Source organism: Erpetoichthys calabaricus, chromosome 5, assembly GCF_900747795.2.
Source record: "Erpetoichthys calabaricus chromosome 5, fErpCal1.3, whole genome shotgun sequence".
NCBI classification, from domain to species: domain Eukaryota; kingdom Metazoa; phylum Chordata; class Cladistia; order Polypteriformes; family Polypteridae; genus Erpetoichthys; species Erpetoichthys calabaricus.
In genome coordinates this window covers 184,296,904-184,312,071 of record NC_041398.2, presented here as the reverse complement: position 1 = coordinate 184,312,071, position 15,168 = coordinate 184,296,904, and the positions used below count along the sequence as shown (strand labels likewise).

The window sequence follows — 15,168 nt, the reverse complement described above, 5'->3', positions numbered from 1 at the left end:
ATTCTATAAGGGAGTTGTATTATCGTGGTATCCCCCTCTACTTACCCTTTACTTATTTACTTCAGGGATAAGTGTACTCATTAGGTTTGTTACCAGGTTGGTCTACTGTCACACGTTAATAGTAATACACACATGCATAGATATACACATATACACCGACCCTAACCACAAAAGTCTTGTATGAATGAAGTATACTCAGCCCGTTATTGTCTACCACTTCACCCCACAAGTGCTGTATGAATAATACATGCACTGTCCGTCTTCCCCAAGAGACTTACTTATCTTCGGCAAGAACAACGTACAATATTTTAGATATATCTGAGACCTAAATGTAATATTTGGTCTCCAAGAACATATTTAAACATACAAAGGCTCAACATCCCTGGCTATAGGCCACTTATCAACCAGTGAATGTCTTACTTTAACGCACTGTTCATTATTGGATAGAGCTCTGCACCCTCAGACCAATAAACCTCGCAGTTCGGATCAAATGGCATTTCTTTACTGCTCCAGGTGCTCTAGATATTTACCTTATTATTCCAATCACTCTAGATATAAAAACAAAGTGTAGAAAGTTAAAAGCAATGTGGTATTTATTAAAGAACAGTAATACCAGTAGAGGAAAGTATAAAAGAAAATATAGATAACAAAGTCTGGATATAGTCTTTAGAGAAAGCTTACGAAAAGATAAAGATGTCACAGATGAATGTCCTGGAGCGGTGTTGATTTAGCAAATGATATTCATGAAATGATTTAGCTGACAATCAGATAAAAATGGTTGCACATCTCTCGCCTTCTTCTAACGCTGCTGACGCCCTCACCTGATGCTGCTCTGTCTTCTTCTCCTGACTTCACTCTGACCAGGCATATTTATTTAACAATTCCACGAGGGATTCTGGAACATATGATGTTACACACATTTGATTGGCTGATTGTCAATATGATGGATGCCCTCACTCAAACTCTTTGATCTGTTAAAGTATATCAGTTTACCTTCCTTTTCCAAGTTGTAAACCAATTTGGTGATTCCTGGTCCTAGGGAATCTGTTCGCAGATTATACAGTAATCTATACGGCTTGAAGCAGCTCCTGGATTTCTGCTCCATTTAAACAGATGTTACTGTGATTGACACTGGTAGAATTCAGGAAAATGGGATGCTTTGATGTCCTGCCTCCTTAAGTGTTAAGTTAACCATGTTTATTTCATCAAAATATTTATTTTAACGTGATACAATTCAGGAACTGTTCTTATAAGATTAAGTTCATTTTTGTTTGTGTGAATCTTCAATTATTTTACAGTACACAGACATTTCATACTGTATTCGGCATAGTATGTTACGGAGGGTGTGCTGTGGCAGCAAAATTTGTTGGCAGATATAAATTGTACATAGGACAGGCAGGGACTCAGCTAGGAATGAGGAAGGACCAAGAGATAAAATTTTAGTCATAAATCAAAATAAGTTGTTGCCAATATCAGAACGTTAACCAAACTCAGTCAAAATGGGATTTGCTAATTTTTTGAAGACAGAAACACCCAAAAACCCAGGGCTTGAATTGTATATGTGACAGACAATTTTAGCATATGGTGTATAAAGAATGATGTGACCGTCATGCACTACCTGGTTCATGTTAATGTGCACAACGTGCAGAGAACAAGGAGAAGTTTGAGGAGGCTAAAGAAAACTACATGAGGGAACTACAGGCTAAGCTGGGAGCATAAAAACATTTGGGAGGTAGGAAAAGGAATGAAAAATATCACAGGCTTAAAATAAGTTAATTGCAGATCAGATGTGAGAAGTATGGAGAGGGCTAATGAGTGAAACCAATTGTTTAAAAGGTCTGACTGTGGCCATCCTACTCACAGATTTCTCACCTAGGTGCCTGAGAAATCTCCTGGGATCAGCTCCTCTTGTGCCCCCACTGCAGTCCATATTACTCTGCAAGACCATGTACCACTGTCCAGACACCACCCCCCTACTTTCCGTTCACACTACTGCCCACCAACTACCAATGTCTATGTCCTTATGCAACAGCTTGAACCACTTACATAAACCATTCTGCCAACCTCCCAGCTACCAAGGATTGACCTTCACAGAAGACCATGTGGAGAAAAAAATATAGAAACTCAGTCAATACAAAACTGGCACTGAGTAATAGAGTGCAGTTTTTCAGGGTAGCTTCAATCCAAGTCTAATCCTTCAAAGTTCCCTGCTGTATGGTAAACATCTTGTGTGGTACCAGTCTCCAAGATAGCTCAGGTGAAATTCTTAAATGGCTATTGATCATTAGCTCTGACTTCACATTGCCATACTTGCAACCTCTGATCAGAATGGCACCTGACCCTCCTGCAGTTTGCCGACCAGGACCGCATAGGGGTGGACAATTCTGTTATCCATCTGCTGAAAAGAACTGACTCCCATCTGGAGAAAGAGGGTAGCTGGGTAAGGATATTGTGTTTTGAGTTCTCTAGTGCATTTAACAAGTTATAGCCCAAACTGTTAGGGTAGAAGTTCTGGTCAATGATAGTCTACCACAGTTTGTGAGGTTTAAGAACTATATATCTGACATGGTCATGAGTAGCACAGGGTTTCCAGTCTACCACAGTTTGTGAGGTTTAAGAGCTACATATCTGACATGGTCGTGAGTAGCACACGGTTTCCAGAAGGAACTGTACTGGCTTTCATTTGTTTATGCTAAACAAGTAAGACTTTAGATACAATACTGAATCATGACATTTGCATACATTTTCTGAGGATACATCCATAGTTGGATGTATCAATAATGGCCAGGAGAATGAATACAGGGCACTAGTGAAGGACTTTGTTGAATAGGTGGTGCAAATTGAAGCATCTAAACCTCAAAATAACTAAGATAAAGGAGATAATTGTAGACTTTAGGAGGGTAAAAAAGACTCTTTGCCTGGTTCTCATTGATGATGAAAATGTGGATGTGGCCAGGAAATACTAATATCTCACAATGCATCTAAATTACAGGCTTGAGTGGTGTACCAACACAGAGGCTGTATACATGAAGTGTCAGAGTTGCCTCTATTTCCTGAGGAGGCTGAGGACGTTTGGTGTATGCAGGCCACTCTTACATATTTTCTACCACTTTTTAGTTAGCTGATGTATGTGCTAGGGAAATTGCATTAGTGCAGGCAATGCCAACATACTAAATAGACTGATTAAAAAGGCCAAAGCTCACTTAAGACATTGCTTACTATCCTGGACAATGATTCTCGCCTAAGAGGCTTTGGCTAAACAGAGGAGCACCTTCAATAACAGAAGAAGAAAAGGTGAGGCGTGCATAGCATGTCACTAGGGGGTTGACTTACCTGTGCAGACTGCTGTCAGCAGTGCCCCCTTCTTGTGTTTCTCCTTCTGTTCAACCTTTCTTTGTGCTTTATTGAAATTAACGACCTTTTCTGCATCATTTAGTATTGGCTCATTCTAAGTTCAGTGATGACTGAAGAGTGCACCCATCTTACACATAATGCAGAGCTTTCTTGCCCCATTTCTTATTAACTTGTTTGTTTGTTTTAGCATCACTTACTAAATTCCAGACAACACAATAAATACAACACCACATGCCTCTAATATAAAAACAGTACAAGGGAAAAATGTACTAAGCAACCTAAATGACAAACTTCACTTACCAAACTATTCCCTGAGCTCCAGAGCCAATAGGCTTGAGGTTCTGGTATCGTTTTAGAACAGTGAAGGTGGAGTCTCCTACTTCCACACTGTAGAACTGGTTGTCCACTTTGCTTTTGCTCATGTTGTAATGTTTACCAATGTATGAAACATCCACTTGTTTACCAAATCCCTATTAATAAAAGAAATATGAGCACAATTAGCCTATAAAAGAAGACATTTTTATTATTTAGCAAACATTACTAAAATCAGATTAACCTAAAAACAGTGCAGAAACATGACAATATGTATAACACATATTACACTGTAATATAACAAATTGTTTTTTATAGTTATCATGCTGTGTTCTTTCTTTGGTTTTTCAACATCATAAAACACTTGATGGAATTCAAATAATGATATGCTAAAGATAAATTAGATAGATTAGATTAGATAGATACTTTATTATTCCCAAGGGGAAAGTCACAAAACAAATTCTTTGTTCATTTAAAAAAAGAACTATGGAGCAGGTGGAAAAAGATTTTAGAAAAAAATGACAAGTTTCTCTCATCTGTAAAAAAAATTCTACCAGCTGTTGATGAACTCTGGTGTTGACCTTTCTAGTGTTAACATAGCTGGAAAGAAATATGTCTTTGGGCTTTTCTAATGAGGTATGATAACTATTGCATGCCACTTACATATACAGTATATTCTCCCTTGTTCTCTCTTTTTTTGCTTCCTAAAATCAACTAAAGCTGGTTGTGAAATGTGATGTGAGCTTTCCTACAAACGCACTTGATATCTGTGTAGTTCATTTTTTATATTTCTGACTGTTATTCATTTCTTCTTCTTTTGAAATATGTTATTGTTTTTGCAGTGATGTCATCATGTTGCTATGTTTCCTGGTTGTTTCTTATGTGCACAGTAACGTTTTCCAGAACATTTGTTGCCTGTCATATGCTTATAGCACTTCTTGACGAGTGGTATCATATCTTCATTTTTAAAATAGGATTGCATACATCCTAAAATTACAACAGCTCATAAAGTAAAACAAAATTCACTCTAAGAAAATTTTCTGCTTATGATTCTCATCTTGTTTTTGACTACAACTTAGCACACATTTCTTTACAGGCAAATAGACCTTCCATTCCTTTTTAATAAGGACTGAACAGCTGCACAGCATACCAAAGAGTGATGGAGCCTGTTTTTTTCTTGGCATTCTTAGAACTGACTCAAAGCATCTGAATCGTTTCAAGTCCTATCCATTTTGAATCACAAATTTCTGGAAAGATGCCTATTTCACTACATGTATGGGTACCAGATTGGCCAATTCAGACAATATTGTTCTTAGACAGCACAGTCTCACTCCTTTTATAAATCATCCTTTAAATTTAGACTTTATGTTTTTGTTTTCAGGAGGGTGTGGGTGATTATGGGTTTGGAGCCTAATGTACCGTACATTTCAAATGTTATAAAAATGAATAGCTGTTTTGAAGCCTGCTTGGTGTGGCTGATGTAGTACACAAGCCCCCTTGTTTCATCTAGTGAGTGTGGAATCCTGTCTGTGAAGGGTAGAAGGACATGAATGCAATTTTGTAGATGAACAAACAGAATCCAGCACAATTTTGGAAGAACCTATTAATACCCTCAATTAGTTCAAGTTTAATCAGAGGAAAGGTAGATATCAGGGACAGCTTTGCCTTTGTATTTTTTTTAAGTGCAAAACATTCCACATTGACTAAAATTTTAGCTTCAACTTTTTAGTGAGCTAAGCTAAATAAGGGAAAAAAAGAAATCTTAGTGATTGGCAAGCATGGATTTAGTGAGGACATTAAAAATAAATTTGATCCCTTAGGTTTAAAAATCAAGGCAGAGGTAACGAATTTACAGGTAACTATTGACTCTGACCTAAATTTTAAATCGCATATTAGCAAAAGTTAGACCTTTTATAACTTTACAAGATGCTGAAAAATTAATTCACATTTATGTTTTTAGTCGAGTAGATTACTCTAATGCACTCCTAACAGGACTACCTTAGAATGACATCAATAGGTTGCAATTATTGCAGAATGCTGCAGCCAGAATCTTAAGTAGAAAAATAAAATCTAAGCACATCTGGCCACTTTTAGCGTTGTTATATTGGTTTTCCTGTGTCATTCACACTTGACTTTAAAATACTACCATGGGTTTATAAAGCCTTAAATAATCTTGCTCTGTACTATATTATGGAATGCCTGTCCCTGTACACTCCAAGTCATAATTAGATCTTCAAATAGAGGTCTGCTTATAATTCCAACAGCCAGGCTTAAAAGAAGTGGTGAGGCTGCTTTTTGCTGTTATGCACCTAAAATCTGGAATATTTTACCTATAGAAATTTTAGAAAACTGCTAAAAACCCATACTTTTAATAAGGCTCTTTCAAGGCTACATTTCAATTTTATTCTTAATGGACTGTATGGGTATAGAATGATCATATTCTTCAGGGATCCACAATCTTTACTAATCCCCACTATTCTCTGCAGTCTTCTCCCGTTCTTCTGTTGTGGCGATTTACGCCATCAACACCTGATCCAAGCACCTTGCAGACTCCTGAGTTAATGGAATTAAGGCAGGTATGCTTCAGCTGTCCATGAGACCAACTTCATCAGAATCCTATCATGTGAAGCATGAAAACAAAGAGGTCTGATTTTTAGGAACATTTAGTTAGAATGACCAGAGGGGGATAGGCAGTCTTTTGGCCTTGGAACCCCAGCAGATTGTTTTTTCTCCAGCCTAACTGGAGTCGTTTTTTGCCTTTGTTTTCATTTGACCTTATCTTGTTTTGTTGTTACTTATTTTTTAATATGATTGCCTTATCTTAATTATTTTTCTTGTCTTGTAACTTTTTCTTTGTCATCTTGTAAAGCAACTTGGGCTACATTTTTGTATGAAATGTGCTATATAAACAAATGTTGCTGTAAAGAAAATTCTAAATACAAAAATCTATTTTTTGGTATATTTATATTAACTCGATTTAGTAAGTATTTTTGCAATAGGATTTTACAAGTTCATTGCATTTGACAGCCCTGTTGCACCAGATACTTCAAATAATGTAACTATTTCCAGCTAGCAAAGTAAGTAAATGGGCAGAGATATGATACTGGAGATAGTTCAACTGGAGTGTCTACATACTCATAAATTTAAAAAAAAGTCTCTTCTACCTGACACAAGCCACAAAGGAACAGTAACCCGTTTAAAAGAGAAGAAGGAAACACACCATGAGGAAAGCCATGGAGATCTGGCAGGAAGATAGATAGGCCTATCAACAGATGGAAGGAGAGAGGCTGCAACAAAGGACCTAACTACCTATTTAAAGTCCAAAAACATGGATTAAGGTCTACTCTTTACTTTGCAAATTAAACAAAGGATCACAAAGATTAATTGTTCTGTCACCTGGCAGCTGTGAAATTTATAGGGGTTCTTCTGACACCAGTGCCACTACAGACAACCCCAGAACTGACTTCAAATTCAGAGTGAAAATGCTACTCTACCAGTAGTCAAGTGAGCCTGAAGGTGAGTTTGGGTAAAAACCTGATAGTTTTGTGGTACAGATCAGCACTTCTTAAACTAGGAGGTCACCTAAAAATTTTAGGGGTTCACAGAAAGTTTGAAACAAATAAAACCGTAGATAAGGCTAATAGGGTTACAGCTTTTCCACTGCAATATTTGCCAGTATTAAGGTGTAAGAGGGATTATACAACAACTCAAAAGTTCATTTGTTGGACGCTTCTTTGATATTTAATGGGAATATGCACCAAAATTTTACTGCTGATTTCTCTTATCCCCTGGCAGCCACACAGTGTATGAGTGCAGCTCTATGTATGTAGACGATAGCGAGTGACAGGATTGACATTTCTATGTATTATGAACCTTTTATATGATTGAAATTTATAATGCAATTAATCTTAATTATGGACAAAAGGTTAATTGTAAGAAAGAAAGACACAACAGAAAAAGATGTTGATGCCATGGATCCAGGTATAACAGAATGTAGTAAAAAAAATACATAAGAAACAAGTAAAATTACACCTGCACATACAAAAAGAGGATATACAATGAATCGTTCTTGCAATAATGATTCACTTTTAAATTTAAACATGATGAATAGCAAACAATCTGTTTAATTTGCAACTAATATTTGGCAAATGAGTATGAAGCCCACACAATTAAAAAGGCTTTGTAATACTAGACATGCTGCATACTCAAGTAAGCCAATAGAGTTTTTTGAAAGACTCTTGAAATCTTTAAAACAAGAACAATGGCTTTTTCTCTATTTTAAATGTATAACTGTTCAAGAAAAGTACTTAATTACATGGGATGAAATGTCATACTTAATTGCATAGGATAACAAAAACATGATTGCAATTGAAATAACATTTTTGGTGTTTTTACACATGGGGTGCGTTTGAGGGCCACCCCACCAAGTCATTTAAAGAAAAAGTGTGTGCTTTTATAATCACCACTCACTCATTTTGGTCACTTTGCTTTATTTTATAGTTGGTGACTCTGATATGCTTTCTTTGAAAACCTAAAACTCATTAAATTTTCAAAATCCCATCCTGGCACATCTTTGTGGATTCTTCATGATGTTTCCCTTTTCTTTCTAAATCCTAATGTGCAGGTCTAGTTGACTGGTGACTGTAAATAAACCCAGTGTGTACAAAGCTAAAAAGCATTTGTCTGCATATAGGTCATCATTAATTGTTGTCATTTACTTATAATGGTTTTAACAGCTAATAATTAGGGCTGGGAAAGTTAACACATTATCGCGTTAATGCATTAATTAATTAACGCCGACAATTATTTTATCGCCCGTTAACTTAGTTTTTTTTATTATTATTAGTCTCAGTCTCACTAGCTATCGATAGAGATCAGTGATCTTCTTGTTACAGCACTTTTCGATATGCTTTTGCTAGAAAGAAAGTTAGCTTTGTTGATTTGACCTTGATTCCCAGCAAGTGCATGAGTAGCGAAGAGCAAACAGCTTCTAAAATGGCATGTGGAGAGATACCAAAGTGAATGCTCAAGGCAGAACTTTTTCATATTATCGTTGAATCGGACTCTGATTTGTCGGACTCCGATTTTGAAACAAGTGATCTGGAGATGTAGATCGAAAATGAAAGTGAGGTACCGGCATCAGCTGATTGGTCCTCAGCTGATCGTGGTGCTGAACACGTTCGTGTAACTGATGCACCTATGGCAATGTTCATCTGGGAAGACAGACACTTACGATGACAGGAGGTATAAACCATACTGCATCTCACTGCAACTGTCACCCGAGTGCACCTGTCTCACAAAGACAGCCAGGCAGCCAGCCCACCATGTATTCCTGCTGGCTGTCGAGCCACTGCTGCTGCAAACAGGTGCCGACAGCAGGGAAAAATGGCAGCAACAGACATTTTATGTTGATTTATGTGTGAAACCACTGCTTTGTGCACTTTTCAGAAAACTGAGTTCTTTGGAAAAAATATTAGCCCTCAAAGAGTTGCTACTGAACATAGACTGTTTATGCTGCTCCCTAATAAAAGAAAATGTTTCTGCTGGTATCTGTTCAGATAAAAAAGAAAACAGATTTAGAAATGTTAACTTGCTGTTGCTCAGAAGGTGCCGTGTAATCGTGGCTCAGGACTCTGAGGGTAACTTGTTTTTCTATAACAAACTAGATAAAACGTTAATGCCCTGGCAGTGGCAGACAGCTTTGGTTTTATATCTGATTTGATTACATTAATGTTTAAGTTGAGATTTACAAGAAATATTTTAACTGCTTGCGGTGGGCTGGCACCCTGCCGAGGTTTGTTTCTTGCCTTGCACCCTGTATTGGCTGGGATCAGCTCCAGCAGACCCCAGTGACCCTGTAGTTAGGATATAGCGGGTTGGATAATGGATGGATGGATGGATAATGGATGGATGGATTTTAACTGCTACTATGTAAAGGGAATACTGCTGTTAAAAAGCACCTTATTTGTTTAAAGTGTTTGCAAACCAAATACATGCAATACACTACCTTTGAGTTCATTATTGAATTTTGTACATAACAATGTGAGTGTTGTGATTGTGATTAATTATGATTAATCGCAGACAACCATGCAATTAATCATGATTAAAAATTTTAATCGTTGCCCAGCACTACAAATAATATATCATTTCTAATAGGGAAAAACAATGCTGCAATTTCAAATGTGAAAACATGACTTATTTGCTGCTTTCATAAATATCTTGCACATCAGAGATATGCCAAGGATTTTTTTCTACTACTACAAATTATATTTTCAAAATGTTCAGCATTTTCACAGGCCACACTTCTAAACGCAATCAAATGTAAATCACATAGACAATATGAAGGAAGGGAAACTAATGCTTAATGAAGACAAAGAGAGGGGAACTGAGTGGTTCAAGACATTGCCCTCTCAGAGCTCACTCTACACACTCAGTTATATGTGTGCTTATTCTGTCCAGCAGTGATTACTTGCTTGCTTGCTTGAGTGCTAAGCCTCTCAAAAGGGACTGTTCTTTGCAGTCAAAGTTCAGACACTCCGTTGTGCACACATCCTTAATTTTTTTTTTTTAGCTAAGTGGAGCCACCAGCACATGCTTAAATTATTCTGCCTGGTAATGAATTGAATCCAGCACCACAAACTGGAGGTGTCCATGAAGAAGCAATGAAAAATCAAAACAAGACATCAAAATTCAAAACACATCAGGATGAAATACAAAAAGTGACACAATTTAAATACTAGATGATTTCTGTAATACTGTAATGATGAAATATTACAAGAAATGGGGATGCAAAATTAGTAATTGATTATAACATTTTGACTACTGCAAAAGCTAATGTAATACAATCAGAAAAAACACCTAAGGATGCAAATATATATTATATATTTTAAACTACATTGTCTTGAAAAAACATTGTTACAAAATTATATTGGTGTAGCACACCAATAACAAAAAAGAGAAGAAAATATTAAAAATAAAACGAAAATTACAAAAAAAACTCTTTTATCTAATGCATTTTCACCTACGTCAGTACATTACTGAAGAAAGATATAGCAGCAAGTAATATTTTAGGTTATATCTTGTGATACTTCTTCACTCCTCTACACATAACAGCTCTAGTGATGCAGTTTTAAAGTCCTGCCTCACCATGTGATTAATCTCAAGAATCGGAATGAGCTACTAAATGACACCTTCTTCATTTGCTCTGGCAGTGTGCCTTGCATTAGTGCTCCTTTGAAACACAGGCATCTTCCCAGCATCAGTTTTTTTAACAAGGACATAGACATTTTTATCCCATTTACAGTCAGTCTTGATAAAACTGCCAGAATTGCATGCAAAAGTAAAATGCACAAAAAAGTTCCATGTAAATGTTTGGACACTCCAGGCCAAATGACAAATTTCATTAACGTTTGAAGTAAAAAAAAAATGTAAATACAACTTTGACAGTAAACAAACTAAAACAATGGTATTTTAAAGAAAATGTTAATATACAGTAATGATTTATTTGATTAACTAAAAAAAATAAAAGTGCATGTGGCCTTTGTAAAATTTTGGGCAAACATTTTTAAAAGCCAGCTATGATTCTCTGGATTCTTGTTTAGGAAAGTTTTTGCAGCTGTTAGATATCTTAGGGCAGCCTTGGATGCCTAACACATTTAAGAGTCTGGAGACTGTGAGGACTGTGCTTCCTAAGGTACTTTATAGTAGATTTTGAATTGTTTTGAATTATTGCCTTGTTGTAGAATCCATCCTTTTTTCAACTTCAGTTTCCTGCTTGACTGTCTGGTATTATCCTCATCGATTTGTTGGTACTTAGTGGAATCCATTCTTACATGTATTCACATAATGTTTCCTGTGCCTAGCTCCACAGGATCAACCCGTTGTACTTAACAGTTGGCAAGGTGTTATTTTCTTAAAATGCTACATTTTTTTCCTCCAAAATAAACCTTTTGTGATTCAATTGTAAACTCATCTATCCACTACACTTGGTCCCAGAATGCTTCTGTCTTTTACAGATGTTGTTTTGTACACTTTTTTTGTGACAGGATTGCAGGTAAGGTTTCCTTCTGATGCCTCTTTCATGAAGGTCTTGTCTGTAAGTAACGCTGCACAGAAGAGCAGTACAGCACCACTCCTTTCTCAGTTAAAACTACCTAAGTCCTTTGCAGTCATATAAGGATTTTACTTTGCTTTCCTGCTGTTCTACCTTTCAGTTTTCTTGGTCCTCCATATCTTGTCTTGACCTCCACACTTCCCCTTAGCTGCCATTTCTTAATGACATTTCAGACTGTGGAAATTGCTAGGTAGAAGCATTCTGATATCTTTTTATAGCCTTCCCCTGCTTTGTAGGCATCAATTAGTTTAATTTTCAGATCCTCAGTCAGTTGCTTAGAACAGCCTGTGGCTCTTGAGTGTTGCACTTTGTTTGAGGAGTCAAAGAATTTGTTGGGCTCTGGAATTGTCATTAGCTGACAATTTTTAGTGATAGTTCTTCATCAGACTAACACCTAATGAGCTTTGAGACCTTACAACAGAAGGTGCGCCCCAAAATTTTATAAAAGCCATGTTTATTTATTTTAAATTTTTACATTTTTTCAGTTCATCAAAAATCATAATTATACATTAACATTTCCATAAAAATGCCATTGTTTTAGCTTAATTGCTTTTGAAGTTTTATTTACCACTTTCTTCTTTAAATATCAACAAAATATGTAATTTGGCCAGGGGTGAATTGCATGGAATTTAATGTGAATCGTGTGACCAAGCTGATTTGTAGTGTTGGATTTTCATAACGCCTCACAGTAAGAGCATTCAAAACAAAAACAAAAACGTAACCTTACCAGACTACAGACCTTTAAAACTTCTATCAGTAGTGATTTTTCGTCCATATTCTTTTGTCACATTCCATTGGGGGGGAATATCTTAGAAACTGATGATTCATTTTATTGTAGGTACCAGCTTCTATAACTCATTCAAATAATAGTTTTGCCATAGCTTCACTAATAATGACATTTCTTTTAATTTTAAGCCTTTTAAAATTATTTTGTACTCTTCCTCAAACCGGTGCTTCCGATCTCAGACATGCTTAGCATGACTATGCGTTGATTCTGTAACTATGTTTTTAAGGGCTCTACCATATTGTGAAATATTTGGTTGGAGTGGGTATTTGTTTATTTCCACAGAAACATGTGAAAAAGATGATCCATTAACCTCAGCCACAGGAGGAATCCATCAACAAACTGTCTTCCTGACCGAGTTAAAATTTAGCATCTGAGCAAATTTAGGCTTGCGGTTACAAAGAAGATGCACACTTTTTAACCTGATGTTTCCTCTGTTTAATTTTAATCAAATTTAAATTACACTTTATTTGATACGGTTTAATGGTTTACAACTATATCAAATATACAAAAAAACACTTAATTTCTATGTAAGTCTATTTCTGTTTTTCTAAGAAAGCAAAAATAGGGAAAAGCAACGGGATTAATTAGAAACCAATATGCACTCTGGTCCATGATGTACTCAAACTTGGAAAGAAAATATGAATCACGTTTATGCTTACTAAATTTCTTTCTCATTGCCTTTCATTGTTTATGAGTTAAAATACAGAGTACACTTCATCCATTCAATTCTGGAGTGACTAAGTGAAAAGTTTGGTATACAGATGAAATAATGAAGGAAACTGAAAAGACACCACTGTTCTGAACCTTTCAGAGTTGAACATAACAGTGGTTTTGAATCAAGAGTTAAAACCAGGCATTTTGTTGGAAACACAATTGCTTTCATGCTTATTTAATTAGGAAACTCAATTTGGCAGTTGTGAGCATTTTTTCAGAAAAATCGGGGTCTTCCAAGTAATCAGAATTCATGTTAACTTTTAACAAATGGTTCAGTTCTATCTTTAATTTGGAAAGTACTTCTGATCAGGATGAATGTTTACATTAAGAAAGAAAAAGCTGATTTATTGTGCAGGATGGCTGTCAGCTGTGTCAGTGTACAGTTGTATGGATGATGGTGGTATCACTGTTTATTATAACTTTTTTGTTATTAAATGACTGATAATTTAGTATATATGCTCATTTATAGTATATTATAGGACTCTCTGCTTAATTCTATTAATATAGAGCTGTTGCTTTAATGATAGTAAATGAAAAACAGTCTTTACATTTTCGATTAAGCCATCAGTATGCTGGCAGCATGTGTGGAAATTTGTATTGAATATCTGTGCAATCAATCTACAGTGCTGTGAAATGTACAGTGCTATTTTTGCATATTTAGACAAAATGCAGTATTACAGCATGAGTGAACACAAAACAAAGTTTCTAAATTATCACTTTCTTTATTTAGGGAACACTGTTGTTATCCAAAACCACTATCACCTATGTGAAAAAGTAACTGTCCTCACAGTTTCAAAACACAGTTGCAACACCTTAAGCAGCAATAATTTCCTAAAATTTGACATCAGTCTTTCGCATTGACTGGGTCACTCCTAAACATGCATTTTGTTTCATCTGAGCCATTGAGTTGAAGATAAGACTTTTGTTTTCGGTTATTTTCCTACTGCATAACCTAATTTTGTTTCAGCTTCAGATGATTGGACATTCTCAAAAATATTCAGGTAAAGTGCAGAATTCATGGTTCCTCCAATAATGGCACATCTTCCAGGTCCTGTGGCAGCAAACCATCTCCACACCATCACACTACCATCCCCATATTTTATTATAGGTATGATGTTCATTGTCTAATGCAGTATTAGCTTTACACCAGAAACTTTAAAATCTGTGTCATTTAAATGAGTTTTGACTTATCTGTTCAAAGAACCATTCCATTATTCCAAAAGGCCTGTTGATCATCCAGGCATATCCATGGAAATGCAAGGTGACCACTGATGTTACTGTCAGATAGAAAATCTTGCTACTCTTAAAAGAATCCCATTTTTACTCAGTCATGAACACAGACCTTAGCTAAGGCTAGAAAATCCTGCAGTTTTCTGGACATTTATCTAGGACCCTCTGTGGCTCCTTGAAGGAATCACTGCTAGGCCCACTATTTAAGATAATGGATCCTGATGTGGTGTGGCAGAATCCCAGAGCCATAAGAATGACTTTGTCACCCTTTGGTAAGTTTCACTAGCATTTTTCTTCATCATCTTCTGGAATTTATTTCGATGAAGGGATGGTGTTATTCTAGAAGGTGTCATGGTAAGGGTCAATATGTGGTGATGATTAGAATTTGGATTAAGTGATTTAGAAAATGAATAAATAACCATTTACCCATTCATCCATTTCTTGAACATACTTATTCTGATTTAGGGTTGCTGAGAACTGGAGCTCTTACCGACAGCATCTGGCACAACACAGTTAGTCATGTCTTCACAGATTTGCTCTGGTGGTGCTAGCTCACTCTCATATTTCAAAGAAAACACGATAGTAAATAGGTTAGGTTTAATGGTAACTCCAGACAAGCTCAGCGGAAACAAGTGGTGGTGTATGTGATTGTGCCCTG

The 15,168-nt window shown here is 36.2% G+C and overlaps 1 protein-coding gene across 10 annotated transcripts in view; it reads right to left on the bottom strand.

Annotated features, from left to right (window-relative positions):
• Nucleotides 1-15,168, bottom strand: part of mapk10 (mitogen-activated protein kinase 10) — a 402,326-nt gene that overhangs the window by 214,410 nt on the left and 172,748 nt on the right. For all 10 annotated transcript variants that reach the window (XM_051928085.1, XM_051928087.1, XM_051928086.1 and 7 more), the window contains one exon: nucleotides 3,655-3,824. In XM_051928085.1, coding sequence (XP_051784045.1) covers nucleotides 3,655-3,824 — 170 coding nt within the window. The remainder of the gene's footprint in view (nucleotides 1-3,654; nucleotides 3,825-15,168) is intronic.